We start from the raw sequence: 15,001 nt of genomic DNA on the forward strand, positions 1-15,001 counted from the left end.
TGTTTAAAATTAATTTCCTTCCAGCTAGCCGTCCAGAGAAGCCGCCGCTACGTTGACGGCACGTCCAACGGCACAGCCCTCTCTCCTGGAACAGAGTTGTGGTCCTCCTTCCACGCAAAATACCTCGAAGTCAGCGACGACACCAGGTTCATAGGGGAACAGCTCAGAGGATGCAGGACTCAAAGCAAGCAGCTGCGGTTCTTCAAGGGTTATAATAAGTATCTTTTGTTTATCATAAATTCATAAACCTTACTTACTTTACTAGCTCCATGTCCCAAAGTATCCAATCCATGCCCCAGTCCTAATGTCAAGATTATCGCCTCAGACATAAAAGAATGCTGCTTAGGCCTAGAGGTTACCATCATGAGGAGAGGCTAACATCTTGACAGATGATTTAAGCAGAGTCCGTATGCGAGGGACCACGTCTCTCGTGGCTGTATAAGCCAATACGGGACCGTCATTTGGGTCCGCGCGTGTCCATTGAATAGGGAGCCCAGTCAGCAGCAACATCTGGTGGATTTGCGATAGATATAGGTTAAGGATTTAGAATTTCTAGCGAGGTCTCTCTGTTGGGGGTAAACTATTAAAATCATTTGGTCCAATATTTTACGCAGAACAAACTGCCTGGTGGAATGCCAGATGGACCACCTGATTCGAAGTTGCGGTTGCTTGCTTCCCGTCTACTACAGGCCGCCAGGCGTTCCTCTCTGTGACGCGCCCCGCCTGCCGTGCGCCGAAATATTTTCAGGTGAATTTCCCAAACCATTTTTGTAAGTGGCAGTTAAATAAAAAACCGGTCAAGGACGAGTTCGTTTAACTCGCACTGAGGGCTCCGTATGAACTTTCAATTATCTCATGCAACAATTAGCCTAGTCGGTAGTGACCCTGTCTACGAAGCAAGAGATCCCGGGCTCGAATCTAAGTAAGGGCATTCATTTGTGTGTTTAATCATTTATCACTTGTTCCTAATATTTGTGATAAATAATTTAAAGGCTTACTTCGGGACTCATCGTATAGCTAGATCGGCCAGTGTAAGATTGTCCTTTAATCTGTTGATTTGTCTTTAAACTGTTCTGCAGTTTGGCAGATAAGTGCAATAATTACACTGTATTTTCTGTTTGGATTAAATAAATCAAAAAAAAATATTTATTTATTATTTATAATACCTAACTTACAGCTAAGTTCGACAAGAACACATGCGAGTGCCCAAAGTCGTGCTATTACCCATACGAGCTGGTTGAGACTGACACATACCAGACCTCTTCAACGGTGGACCCTATTGACAGTTTTTAGTAAGTACCTACACCTGCATATCTGTACCTACCTACTTATAATGTACGCAGTGGTAATTTCCAATTCTTTCCTAAACGTTTCGCTCCTTTGAGTTTCCTAAACGTCCCGCTTGGCACACTCGCTGTTCAAAATCCCATACAAAATGCGACTTTAAGCAAAAGGGTATTACGTCACGCCACGCTATCGAATGTACGGTACCGATATCGAATCGGATTGTGTGAAAATGCCTTAGGTACTTGTATTTTCCTTAGTAAATAAAACCAACTACCTAATCACACCTACACTAAAAACTTGAATAGTTTTAATTAAACCTATGAAGCTTATTAAATAACACTTTTTTCCTTGAACGCAGCTATGGCCAAAATCTGAGCGGTGTCACCATAGTACGCGTGTTTCTCAAGAGCCACCAGACCATCACGTTATTACGCAAGCCTATCTACAACTTCTGTGATCTCTTCTGTAAGTAACTTGCTAAACCTGAGCGGCGTCAGCGTGGTGCGCGTGTTCCTCAAGAGCCACCAGACCACCACGTTATACCGCAGGCCTATCTACAAATTCTATGATCTTTTCTGTAATTAACTTGCTAAACCTGAGCGGCGTCACCGTGGTGCACGTGTTTCTCAAGAGCCACCAGACCACCACATTATACAGCAAGCCTATCTACAACGTCTGTGATCTCTTCTGTAACTTGCTAAACCTGAGCGGCGTCACCGTGGTGTTCGTGTTTCTCAAGAGCCACCAGACCACCACGTTATACAGCAAGCTTATCTACAACTTCTGTGCTCTCTTCTGTAACTTGCTAAACCTGAGCGGCGTCACCGTGGTGCGCCTGTTTCTCAAGAGCCAGCAGACCACCACGTTATACAGCAAGCCTATCTACAAATTCTGCGATCTCTTTTGTAAGTAACTTGCTAAACCGGAGCGGCGTTCCCGTGATGTTCGTGTTTCTCAAGAGCCACCAGACCACCACGTTATACAGCAAGCCTATCTACAACTTCTGTGATCTCTTCTGTAAGTAACTTGCTAAACCTGAGCGGCGTCACCGTGGTGTTCGTGTTTCTCAAGAGCCACCAGACCACCACGTTATACAGCAAGCCTATCTACAACTTCTGTAAGTAACTTGCTAAGGCTGCCTTTCAACTGAGGTGGGGATGAGCAGAGATGAGAGGAGCAATGACATCGACCAGATCTCTCCTCCGCTCCGCTCGATTACAACTAATGATATTGGTTGTAATAATTAAAAGTTCCTACCTACTAAATCGCCATGCTCTACCCAAAAAAAATACCAACTTGACAGGTGGTTTAGTGCAAGTAGTACGACCGATCTGAATTTGGTTAAAAGGCGAGTGAAGTGAAATTGTAATTAAATAGCTAAACATAGGGTAAAGGCACCAGTGCTCAGCCATGCACCAGTACTCAGCTTTTCTTGCCTATTTTTGGCTGTAAATTTATATCAAAGTTTTTCTATAATTCTAATTTTCATGTCAAAAATAGGTAATATTATAGATTGATAAACTGTTAATTGACAAATACCTTAATTATTAAATGAATACTCTACGATGATCCACAAAAAAAATTCAAAGTAGCGGTGTCTTCTGACATGAAAGGTTATGAAATATGCGCCATTTTTTTTGGAATGTATGGTATTTTGATAAGACGTTAGAAGCCGAATTGTGATTTATTTTTAAAAGAATATGACTACTTCACCTAATTAATACCCAAACTATCTGAAAAACGTAAAAAAATAATATTAATCCGTATGGAAGTAACATCTTTATGGCGGCTGACTATTGGAAACTACTTTTTTGTACAAAATCCAATAGTCAGCCTCCCCTGGCTGACTACTGGGTTTGAAACAATAATTTTAAAAAGGTCGTAAACCCAGAAGTCAGCCGGGGGAGGCTGACCATAGGATTTAAGATTTGTTTTTTCAAATGAAGTGTTAGTCGTTAAATCAAGCCCATTTCAAAAAAAAATTAAGTTATGGCAAGTTATCAGAGTGACATCAATTTTTAACTTCGAATTAGCTCTAGGTACAATATTTTCTAAAACGTTATTTTAAATATCTTTTAATAACTGTGGAATGCGTAATAACGCAGTATAGCTCTGATCTATTATTCACTTACTTGATCTAGGTGCTAGCTTCGGGCGTCGAAAGCAAACAAGCAGCATGTTTTGTAGCTTTATTCTGGAGCACACACATGCATAAGCGAAAGCACAGAATAGATATTTACAGAAGGAGAAATGGTAAAGCGATAGGCACTTAAAAACTATAAGGCGCGAGCTAAATGCAATGAAATGCAATTGTAGTGCAAATGCGCGGCGCAGCGACATGCACTTCGCGTCAAAGCGGCTGATGGACTGACTAGAGTGGCCTGCGAGAGACTGCGCGGGCGCAGGGCGACCGGCCGAGAACCGGTACGGCCGTGACGTATGCAGTCGCTGCGCGCTAAACTATCTACTAATAACAAGGGATCTGTTTGTCCGCTTCAACATACAAAATATGTAACATTAACATTTGATATTCGATTTTATTGTACATAGTTCATTGTTTATATTAATTCATTTATTTCAATAGGTTAAATCAATTTATGTAAATAGGTTAAAAGGTAAAATTCATGAAATACTAATTAACAATTAAAATTACTGTAAATAATTATTAACTGAATTAGAATATAAAATAAATTCATTGTATATAACATTAAATGATTTGGAATAAATAATTGCATTGGAAATAAATAATAAAATTAATTTAATTCAATCAAAAGATAAAATTGTAAAAAGATAAAAATTGTAAAAACATAAAACTGTAAAATGTAAAAGTGTACAAACATAAAATCAATAAATACATAAAACATCCGGCTTGACGCCCACATCACCCCCCTCCAGAGACCGGCTAAGGGCGATAATAGTCAGGAAAATGAACTACGCGACCTGAACGCGTACATTTGACGACATTTCCCTCACTCAAAGCTGAACCGGTGGTGGTCGTTGTGTGGGAGCTGTTATGTGTTTGTGTTTTATGTGTAATGTGATTGGCATGTGTGTCGTGAAGTATGTAGGCTGGCTTAATCCGGTCTACAGATACTGTCACAGACTTACCATTTATGAGCAAAGTGAACACCTTTGGACCTCTCTGAAGAACCTTATAGGGGCCCGTGTACGCTGGTTTCAACGACTTGCATAGAGTATCGTCTCTTAGAAACACATGTGAAGACGTTGCTAGGTCGTTAAAAATAAATGTACGACGCTGACCCACGTGACGGGAAGCTGGTGTCGGGCGCAAGTTCTTCGTGAACGTGCGAAGCCGAGACAAGTAGTCCGTCACATCAGGAAATGGATCAGCACCTGGGTTGAAAAACTCACCAGGCATTCTCAGGGGCTGTCCGTAGACGAGCTCCGCAGAAGAGGCTTGGAGGTCTTCCTTGAAGGCGTTCCTTACGCCTAACAACACCAGTGGGAGCGATTCAACCCAGGTGGTGCTGGCGTGACACGTAATGGCGGCCTTCAGCTGGCGGTGGAACCGCTCCACCATGCCATTACACGCAGGATGATAAGCGGTGGTACGCTTGTGTACAAACCCTGTCAGTTCAGAGAGCTTCTTAAAAAGTGCAGACTCGAACTGGCGTCCTCTGTCAGTGACGACATCCACCGGGCACCCGAAGCGAGCTATCCAGCCATGCAGCAGTGCCTGCGCGACGGTATCGGCGGTCATGTCCTGTATCGGGATTGCCTCAGGCCACCTCGTAAAACGGTCAATGGCGGTGAGGCAGTACTTAAAACCCTGACAAAGTGGAAGCGGTCCGATCAGGTCGATATGAATATTCAGGAACCTGCCCTTGGGGACGTCAAATGATGACAGTGGTGTGGAAACGTGTCGAGTGACCTTCGAACGCTGGCAAGCCAGACAGTTCCGAGTCCATTCACGACAGTCTCTCCTGACCCCGGGCCAGACATACCTGTCAGCCACGAGCTTCGCAGATGCATTTGCTCCTGGGTGACTAAATGAATGCAGACTTTCAAAGACCTGACGTCTTAACTCTGCTGGAACGTACGGCCTAGCAGTTGAGGAACTCCCGCTTTCATCGCAGTACAGCTCAGCATCTGTCCCAGGCACTTGGACTTTCGTCAGGTGCAACGAGTTATCACCACCCAGCAGCTGCTCCAACTCCGGGTCGTTGCCTTGGGCTGCGGCTAGCCTGTCCACATCCACTGGTGGCGTGATCTCCTCGACCCTAGAGAGAGTATCTGCTACGACGTTGTCCTTACCTGAGATGTGCCTGATGTCTGTGCTGAACTGCGATATGAAGTCCAGGTGACGGAATTGCCTGGGCGAGCAATTCTCCTTGCGAGAATGGAACGCAAAGCATAACGGCTTATGGTCTGTGTAGATGGTGAAGTCGCGGGCTTCGACCATGTGCCGGAAATACTTTATCGCCTCATAAATCGCAAGGAGTTCGCGATCGTAAGGCGAGTACTTCTGCTGGGCAGGACTCAGCTTGCGCGAGAAAAAGGCTAGCGGTTCCCAGCCCTTCTCCTCGTTGAACTGCTGTACAACTGCACCCATAGCCACATCGGATGCATCTGTAACTATGCAGAGCTTCGCCTGTGCATCTGGATGAGCCAAAAGGGCAGCCTGGCTCAAGTCCTGCTTACAGCGATCAAATGCTTCCTGCTCTGCCGACGTAAAATGGACTGGGTGTGAAGCTTTCACCGAACCCGCCAAGAGAGCGTTCAGAGGAGCTTGATTCTGGGCAGCACCGGGTACGAACCTGCGATAAAAGTTCAACATACCCAGAAAACGCCTGAGCTCCCGCACGTTCTTGGGCGGTGGGAAGTCCTTGATTGCGTCGACCTTGGCAGGGAGGGGCTTGGTGCCCTCAGCAGAGATACGGTAACCCAAGAATGTCACCTCTGCAGCCCCGAAGACGCACTTGGCAGTGTTTATCACCATGCCGTAGTCCTGCAACCTGGTGAACAGCTGACGAAGATGGGCTTCATGGGTCTTCTCGTCCTTCGAGAAGACTAAGAAGTCGTCCAGATAGCTGTAACAGAAGTCCAGTCCCCGCAGCATCTCATCCACGAAACGCTGAAACGTCTGTCCGGCATTTCGAAGCCCGAACGTCATGAACGGGAATTCGAAAAGACCGAACGGCGTTGTTATGGCGGTTTTCGGGATGTCCTCAGGGTTGACGGGGATCTGGTTATAGGCCTTGACAAGATCAATGGTTGAAAACACGCGGCAGCCTGTGATACTCTGCGTAAAATCCTGAATATGGCGGATAGGATACCTATCAGGTACTGTCCGCGCGTTGAGCATCCTGTAATCGCCACAGGGTCTCCAACCATTGTCCTTTTTAGGGGCTAAATGCAGGGGAGAAGCCCAAGGGGACTCGGAGGGTCTGGCTATGCCACTAGCGAGCATAGAAGAAAACTCCTCCTTGGCAATCTTCAATTTGTCAGGAGCTAACCTACGAGGTGCACTGTACACTGGGGGTCCAGGTGTAGTCCGGATATGGTGTAGTGTATTGTGTTTGATTGTGCGATGTATGCCAGATGGGCGTGTGATGTCGGGATATTCCCGTAGTATTGCGTGGTAAACAGACTCACCAGTTACAACTTTGATTGAGGCAATGTCGTCAGACGATCGGGCAGGCAAACCCGCGGTCGAAAGTAGTGTATTGCCATCCATGAGTCGATGTTCCCTGCAATTGACAATAAGATTGTAGTGAATTAAAAAATCTACACCTATTATCGCCCTTGTTACATCGGCAACAACAAACCGCCAGACAAAGTCGCGGCGCAAACCTATGCTAAGGACTAGATGCACGTAACCGTACGTGTTTATCACTGTGCCGTTAGCGGCGCACAAGTTATAGCTAGTCGGCGGCCTGCGTTCTTTTAAAACACTACGCGGAAAAACACATAAATCACTACCTGTGTCCACGAGGAATGTGATTTTTGACCTGGAGTCCATGATGAATAAGCGACCTTTGCTAGGGCAGCCGCTCGCCGCCATCACCGACTGCCCGATGCATTTCCCGACTGGTAATCACAAGGCTTGATGCACCTCTTAGCCTGCTCTCCGAACTTGTGATGGTACCAGCAGGTGGGGAACTTCCGGTAGTTGGAGTTGGACCTCTTGGACGCTGAACGCTGCCTGGTGTGACTCGACGATCTTCCTCTGGGCCGGGACATCCGACCGACCTTAGCATCCAGCGCCTGCATCCGCCTGCTCAGTTCCGCAATCTGCAGCATCAGGGGTTCCGACGACGCGGAGGGTAGCGCTGCTGCTGCCACCTGCGGGGCGGGCGTGACGACGTCATGGAGGCGATCGGCGAGCTCCGCCAAGTCCTCCAGAGATGATTTAAGTTGCGACGCGACAATATCCTGCGTCCGTTTAGGTAGCCGGTTGACCCAGATGGACCGCAGGAAGTCCTCGGGTAGCCCAGGCCCTGCCAGGTTCTGAAGGTGCCGAAGAAACTGTGAAGGCTTCCTGTCTCCTAACTCCTCCAGGTTCAGGACCTGCTGTACCTTCCTCTCCCGCGATGCAGAAAGGCGTTTAATCAGCTCCGTCTTCAGTTTGCCGTACTTGTCATCCTCTGGTGGTGACGTAATAATATCTTCAACCTCCGCCGCATATTGAGGTTCAAGTTGCGCCATGGCATAATAAAATTTGGTCTCATCAGTCGTTACTCTCGATAAACGAAATTGTCCTTCCAGCTGCGCAAACCATAGCGCAGGTTTGTCAGGATAAAACGGTGGCACCTTGACGCCAACCCGAAATGACTCAGCCGTTAAGTGCTCGGCGCCATCTTGTAACGGTACTCCTTTGTTATCAGTGCCATTTTCGCCTCCCATTCTGGGGTGTTTAGCAAGGGGTCACCAATGTGGAATGCGTAATAACGCAGTATAGCTCTGATCTATTATTCACTTACTTGATCTAGGTGCTAGCTTCGGGCGTCGAAAGCAAACAAGCAGCATGTTTTGTAGCTTTATTCTGGAGCACACACATGCATAAGCGAAAGCACAGAATAGATATTTACAGAAGGAGAAATGGTAAAGCGATAGGCACTTAAAAACTATAAGGCGCGAGCTAAATGCAATGAAATGCAATTGTAGTGCAAATGCGCGGCGCAGCGACATGCACTTCGCGTCAAAGCGGCTGATGGACTGACTAGAGTGGCCTGCGAGAGACTGCGCGGGCGCAGGGCGACCGGCCGAGAACCGGTACGGCCGTGACGTATGCAGTCGCTGCGCGCTAAACTATCTACTAATAACAAGGGATCTGTTTGTCCGCTTCAACATACAAAATATGTAACATTAACATTTGATATTCGATTTTATTGTACATAGTTCATTGTTTATATTAATTCATTTATTTCAATAGGTTAAATCAATTTATGTAAATAGGTTAAAAGGTAAAATTCATGAAATACTAATTAACAATTAAAATTACTGTAAATAATTATTAACTGAATTAGAATATAAAATAAATTCATTGTATATAACATTAAATGATTTGGAATAAATAATTGCATTGGAAATAAATAATAAAATTAATTTAATTCAATCAAAAGATAAAATTGTAAAAAGATAAAAATTGTAAAAACATAAAACTGTAAAATGTAAAAGTGTACAAACATAAAATCAATAAATACATAAAACATCCGGCTTGACGCCCACATAACCATACATTCCAGCTCAACTTGGTGGCGTCTTCAACGTATTCTTCGGCTGCAGCATCCTCAGTATACTGGAACTGCTCCAACTAGCCTGGCACGCCAACAAGCCGAGAACAGCGCAGAACGGAACAAGAAAGAAGAAGAAGTTCTTCAGTATCTGCTGTAAGACGAGGGTCAAGGGGGTGGGAAAGAGAAAGGTTAATAAGGTTACGTTTTTGAAGAAATCTAATAAAGTGTTTTATACGTACGCAGAATAAAGTTGCATGGTTCTATTAAAAGATTGGCATTTAAAAATATAAATCTAAAATACAAAGAGTAGACTTGTGGTTTTTCATTTATCAGATACACTTAAGGAGCTCGGTTCAGATCAGATCTAACAACTTGTTACGGTTTTGATATTATTTTGACACGACCTTGAAGATAGCTCACGCTGAATGGATCTAAATTAGATCGCGCAGACGTGCGTGAGCGCATCTCACTCTCACGACTGCGCGCATCACCTTCTGGTGATGTCGTATTAAACATCATCTCTCATCAATATCGTATTAAATAGAATTAAAAATCACATTAAATTGTTTTCTGCAAATAAATATATGATTATGATTATACCTATGTATAAGAAGCGACCTCAAAGTCAAAGATATCGTCACTGACGAAGCGCCAAAGACATGTGTGTATCATTTTCATTTTCATCCATTTTCATTTTCCAACACGGCGAAAAATTCCCTAATGTAAGTTTGAATTTGCATCCAGTAATATAAAGCGTATATTTACTCCACATTTTGTGGACTAAAAATAGATAGAAGTATCTCGCTACACTTTAGCGCAGCGCAAACAGTGTGAAACCTAGGAACCGTGCCGCTAGTCTATAGAGCCGATAGACACGGCAAATCAACAATGTTCTCCTACACGGCTATTAACCATGAGTTGAACTTTGACATTTACACTAGCGAATGCGTGAACTCGATTGCATTATCTCTCTGTCGCACTAATACGTCAGTGCAAGCGAGGTGAACTACATTCGAGTTCACACACCTGAGCGTAAACGTCAAGTGTCAACCTATGGTATATACTAGAGTTCTTTGCGTCCTGTGTTTTAAGACTTGACTTGAATTTTAGAACATTTTGTTAGCCTCAAATCTTTTGTAGAGATTTGTGTCCTTATTTTCATACAACTTCCCATTTTCCAATCCAAATTGTTATCGGAGTCTTTATTTATTCGGAGGCTCGAGTCCTTTTGAGTTGTAAAAAGACGCAATAAATGACTCGACTCGGGACAGAGACTCGGTTTTAACTCGGTAAAAACGAGCCGAATTCTTCTGATTTATAGTTATTCAAAAAAACTCGGGTTCCTACCAACACTATAAGGTGTGTAGTCATTCTCTAAAAAAGTGTCTATTGTGGATTTTCGTACATCTGTGGACACTACACTCACGAGAGGCGCAAATTGAAACTATCTGTGGAAGCAGAGAACTACTCCACTAGATCTCGCATCGTATTGCAGTAGCTGCTATGTGCAACTTAATAATAGTCCATGAGGAAATGAAAATTAAGGGGTGGAGACTGCTTGCCACCACGCGGGTCGTAGGTAGGTTAGTAACCTCGTATCGTAAGACCCAGCATATAAAGTTTTCATATTTTTCTAACTAAACTCGAACGAATTTACGAAGTTTGTTTTAAAAAACAATGAAACAAAAGAAATGCTATTTTACTTGGTTCATGAAAGGTTCAAATAGATTGCACGAATATGTACATCGTAATATACATTTAGTCTCAGGAGGTTACAAAAGAAAAATACAATTTTAGTACAATAAAAAAAACAAACAAAAACATGTCTGATTTTCATTTATTTTCAGTTGTATATAGTTATCCTGCATACTATAGCATAAGTATAATTTTAATGTATAATAGCTAGTGATAAAGCTGAGGGATCTGATCCTAGCAAAATTTCACATAAAAGTACGATAATATCACAGTACCTAATATCCAATTCTTTCGTCGCACGTATATCGCGCAGCGCGCCAATCCTATTGTTGCATTATAATATCTTTTAACTCTCAATCAATGTATTAATGAATGCTCTCTCTAGCCGCTATGAAAGATCTGTGGTGAGTAAACATCGCTCTATCCATTACCACTTTATTTGAACGCGAGTGTAATGAGTCTCCACGCATTCAATGTAATGCAACAAATGAAACCGTCGTTAAGCTGGGAATTAAATGTAAAGTGTTATTTGAGGTTTTTTGTTTCATTCTGACTAACAAACGTAAATGTATAGGTGACTAGGCAATCAGATTAGGTACCGTAAATCCAACCATCTATGGTCCAAAAGCTCACAACTATGGTCTAAAATTAACTCGAATATAAATGCGAATAAACTCGGACAGCACCAAAAAGACATTGGGAAATATGATTAATTACGTCATATAGAGTTAGACCAAGAAAATGACTTTCTGCAATGATTTAGACAGCACACGCAGTGTGAGTGTTATTTATTTATACAACATAAGTTCATAGAAGTTTGACGTTTAAAATAACACTTGCACTGCTTATGCTATCAAAACCGATGCAGAATTTTCTTGGTCTGACTCTGTGTGGACCATAGTTGTAGTAGATAGTGGACTATAGGTGAGTTTTACAGTAAATATCTTGATTTGTGTTCCGTATCTATTTCAGTTTGTAAAAGCTTCAGCGCATTCTCAGCCAGTGGGCGAGATTTTGTATGACACATACTTAAATGCGTATCTGGCAGCTAATTTGTTAAAAGAGCTTTTCTTTCTTGTACATGTCCCTACTTTATACACAATCTCGTACATAGCTGTTAAAATACAGATATACAGTACAGATTCTATTAAACTTAGCATACTTATTGTATCGTAATTCGCGTGAAACTACCTCCTTTCAGGCACAAAAATAGTCCAAACTTTTATAGTTTTTGCCCCAAATCCCCGCCCGCGGCAAACACAGTTTAAAAGTTTCCCTGCATGTGCAACTCACTGCACCGCATGCAGTCTAGGCCTTATACTGGGAAATAAGATATAAGAATTTGCAAGGAACATTGAACATTGGAAGGGTTAAATAAGTATAGAAGAATTTACTCGTACCTATATGTATATCGTGTATCGGGATAACTTTAAAAACCGAGTGATTTTGAAAATAACAAATAGGTACAAATGTAGTGCATATTTGTTTTCCATCATATTTTCTCGGAATCGTTCGGATTTGTCATGCTACTTCAGTAAACCTCAGTACAGTCAGCTGCAATAATATATTACTCTTCGAGATTCGCAAAAATATTTTGTGACACGCTCTTATGGTTCTACAAATGAGATCGTGTCAGATATTTTTCCAGCCTTCGTTATGTAAATAATTTATGCTCTACATGTGTACCTAACCTAGGTTGAACAATTGTCGCAATTGCGACAATTGCAGTAAATTAACTTATGTAACATTTTTTTAACGTGTGAAAAATATTATAAAAGGCTCCCAACACGACGCGCCGTGAATAACCGTCCAGATCCTTATTTATGTCTAAAGTGCACTTTTCTAAACTTCTGGGCTGCAGCTTGCAGGCTGCACTCCATATATTACGGGGATTTTACTTCGTGTAAGTCTGATTTATTTTGTTAAACTGTTTGTGTATAAAGATGTCGAAGCTTTAGACAGTTTAGACAACCGAGAAGCAAAATGCAATATTTTAGTGAGAATTCGATATATATGTATTTATTTAAATATGTAACTCGTTTAATAATATAAAATTCATTTATTTTGGACTACTCGTATTGGAATGTATACCACAAAAGGAGCATTTCCGAATTATTAGACAGACAGGTAGGTACATACTCCGTACAGGGTACGCAGACAAGACGCCAATCGTTCACGCTGGGTAACGAACGAAACGCAACTGTCTCTGTCGCACTAATACGCTACGCTACGGAGCGTGAACTATTATTGCCGTATTGTCTACGCACCCATGGATACAACCTAAAATCAATTCCCATCGAAACTAAAGCGATTAAACCAATTTGGCGCGAACCAATTAAATTCCACACCAAAAACTATTTCCATTGATCAAAGAAATGTAAGTTTTGTAATTAGTTGAATCCTGCCGAAGCGGGAGGCGGTGCAAGTCACTAGCGGAGCGACAAGCGTCAGCAACGAGCGACAGGCATCAGCGACGAGCGGCGGCCATAATTGGGCTACCACACTGGTGCAATCTGGTGCTATGCATGTATATAGCAATGTCCCGCTCGCACGCCGGAGCGGCATGCGGATCAGCATCAGACTGGTCTGCCTGTTGTAAATAACTCTGTTATTGGCGTTGCCGGGCCTCCATAGGCTAGGATAGCTCATAAAGGAATCACATCGATCTGTCAGTGTTAAAAGGTACGTTTTTCGTTGAAGAAATGTCACTTTTGATACTGACAGTTAGTTCAGCATCGTATCTGTGTGGTGCACCGTATGGTGCTGCTGTGGTATTATAAGCATGGTTCGAATTCGGCAGTATCGCAAATAAATTAATTCCAGTTACAATTTTTCAGCTTATGTCTACACGCTTGTCGCTCATGCCTTGCGCCGCGCCAAACTATTCGAGAGTCATCTACCGCGACGAAGTTGGCGACAGATTGAATTTGTAATGTGTTTCAGCATCCGATAAAACTAGGCTGATAACGAGTTTGTGGAGTTTAACGACTAATTTTAGACCGTATGTCTTTTGCAATAAGGTGGTAACCACTTAGATGGTTAGCAGTCCTCAACTTTGCGTCTCTTCGCTAATTCCTGTACCGTGGCACACACAATGTTTTTCATCACACTTGTGAGGAAAAATGGGAACAAAATGAAGCTTCTGCCTAGTTTTATTTATTTATTTAATTAAAATTTAAGTGAGGCAACAAGGACCATATTACAAATACCTTACAGACTAAGATACAGATACAGTACCTATATATGTATTTTATAAACTTAAAAACTAAACACTATTTTTGCGACAAAACGGCGTGGCTCCGTTGAATCGGCTGTTTTGGTCGTCCATTACAGGCCTGGGTCGAAATTTAGGATTTACGGACCGCGTCACCTACGTGTTATAACACCTTTTACGAGCAAGTGTGATGAAAATGCCAATTAAACACAATACTTACCTAATACTTAGATTTCATACTCGAACTCCAGGAATGCCCATTGCGAGCCGCTGCCAAAATTATACACTCGCGATAAATAAGCTCAAGGGCGGAAACGACCTTTTTCCCCATTGTTCTGTTGTGCTTTGAATGGAAAATGTTCGCATGATACATGGCCGCCATTTTGTTTTGTTTACGTTAAGACGGAAAAATGAGATCGCGGTGACGTTTACGTGATATAGGTATAAGTGCGAGGCGTAAAAAGAAGACAAAAAAAAATTGTTTGTTTTTTTGAAGGTATAAATACAAATTTAAAATCAAATAAAACAAGCAATAAATTAATTAACAAGCGGACTCCAGGCCAGTCCAGGCTCCCGTGAGCTGTGGCAAAAAAAACCGAGATACCTACCACAAGGAAGATTATGAGATTTTGATAAATACACTCTGGTAGATACATCCTTATTTGCGGCCACACATTTATTTTCAATGCGACCCTTTCAATCATTTCATCTGAAAATTATACGATAATCTGTGGCAACCTTTTTTTCAATCCAATTCTTATATAACTGTTTAAAAGACCCAGTGTATGTGGGAGCTCCAATTATTAAATAATCTTCCAGTTCTTTAGCCCAAGTTATATTAGACTCCTTCTTGAAGAAAAATATATGTTGTGAAATGTTCGCGCATGTCGTGAATAAAACAATACGGGGTGACATGTGAAACGTGATCAGAAATGACAAGTTTTGGTGGAGGATGTAAAGAGACTGAATAATGATGCTGTCACAGTGGTTCCGAGTCATTATTACCTAAGAAAGAGATGCTTTTCATATAGATTTTTGTACACTGACCCGCCTGTTGCTATCTCTGTTGCACGCGCATAGTGATATTGCTGTCTATAGTGTATGC

General features: G+C 42.4%; 1 protein-coding gene across 2 annotated transcripts; it reads left to right on the forward strand.

Moving 5' to 3' along the window:
* The first annotated feature begins 680 nt into the window (after positions 1–680).
* Positions 681–9,255, forward strand: LOC134667085 (uncharacterized). 2 transcript variants are annotated; one of them, XR_010098606.1, is made up of 4 exons: positions 681–748; positions 1,178–1,292; positions 1,646–1,752; positions 8,997–9,255. XR_010098606.1 is itself a non-coding variant. In XM_063524376.1 (2 exons), exons 1-2 carry the CDS (start codon positions 2,229–2,231, stop codon positions 9,233–9,235), a joined length of 315 nt encoding a protein of 104 aa, XP_063380446.1. In that variant the 5' UTR covers positions 2,211–2,228; the 3' UTR covers positions 9,236–9,255. The 2 variants fall into 2 exon arrangements, 1 of the variants encoding a protein (XP_063380446.1); XM_063524376.1 differs by lacking the exons at positions 681–748; positions 1,178–1,292; positions 1,646–1,752 and adding an exon at positions 2,211–2,304.
* Positions 9,256–15,001: the final 5,746 nt, after the last annotated feature.

The sequence above is a fragment of the Cydia fagiglandana genome, chromosome 8 (assembly GCF_963556715.1).
Source record: "Cydia fagiglandana chromosome 8, ilCydFagi1.1, whole genome shotgun sequence".
Taxonomy (NCBI): domain Eukaryota; kingdom Metazoa; phylum Arthropoda; class Insecta; order Lepidoptera; family Tortricidae; genus Cydia; species Cydia fagiglandana.

Bases quoted from the DNA above. Each gene is read 5' to 3' on its own strand.
- LOC134667085 (XM_063524376.1), top strand. From the start codon at position 2,229: ATGTTCGTGTTTCTCAAGAGCCACCAGACCACCACGTTATACAGCAAG. The intron at 2,305-8,996 runs GTAAGTAACTTG...CATACATTCCAG, and splicing joins CAACTTCTGTGATCTCTTCT to CTCAACTTGGTGGCGTCTTC.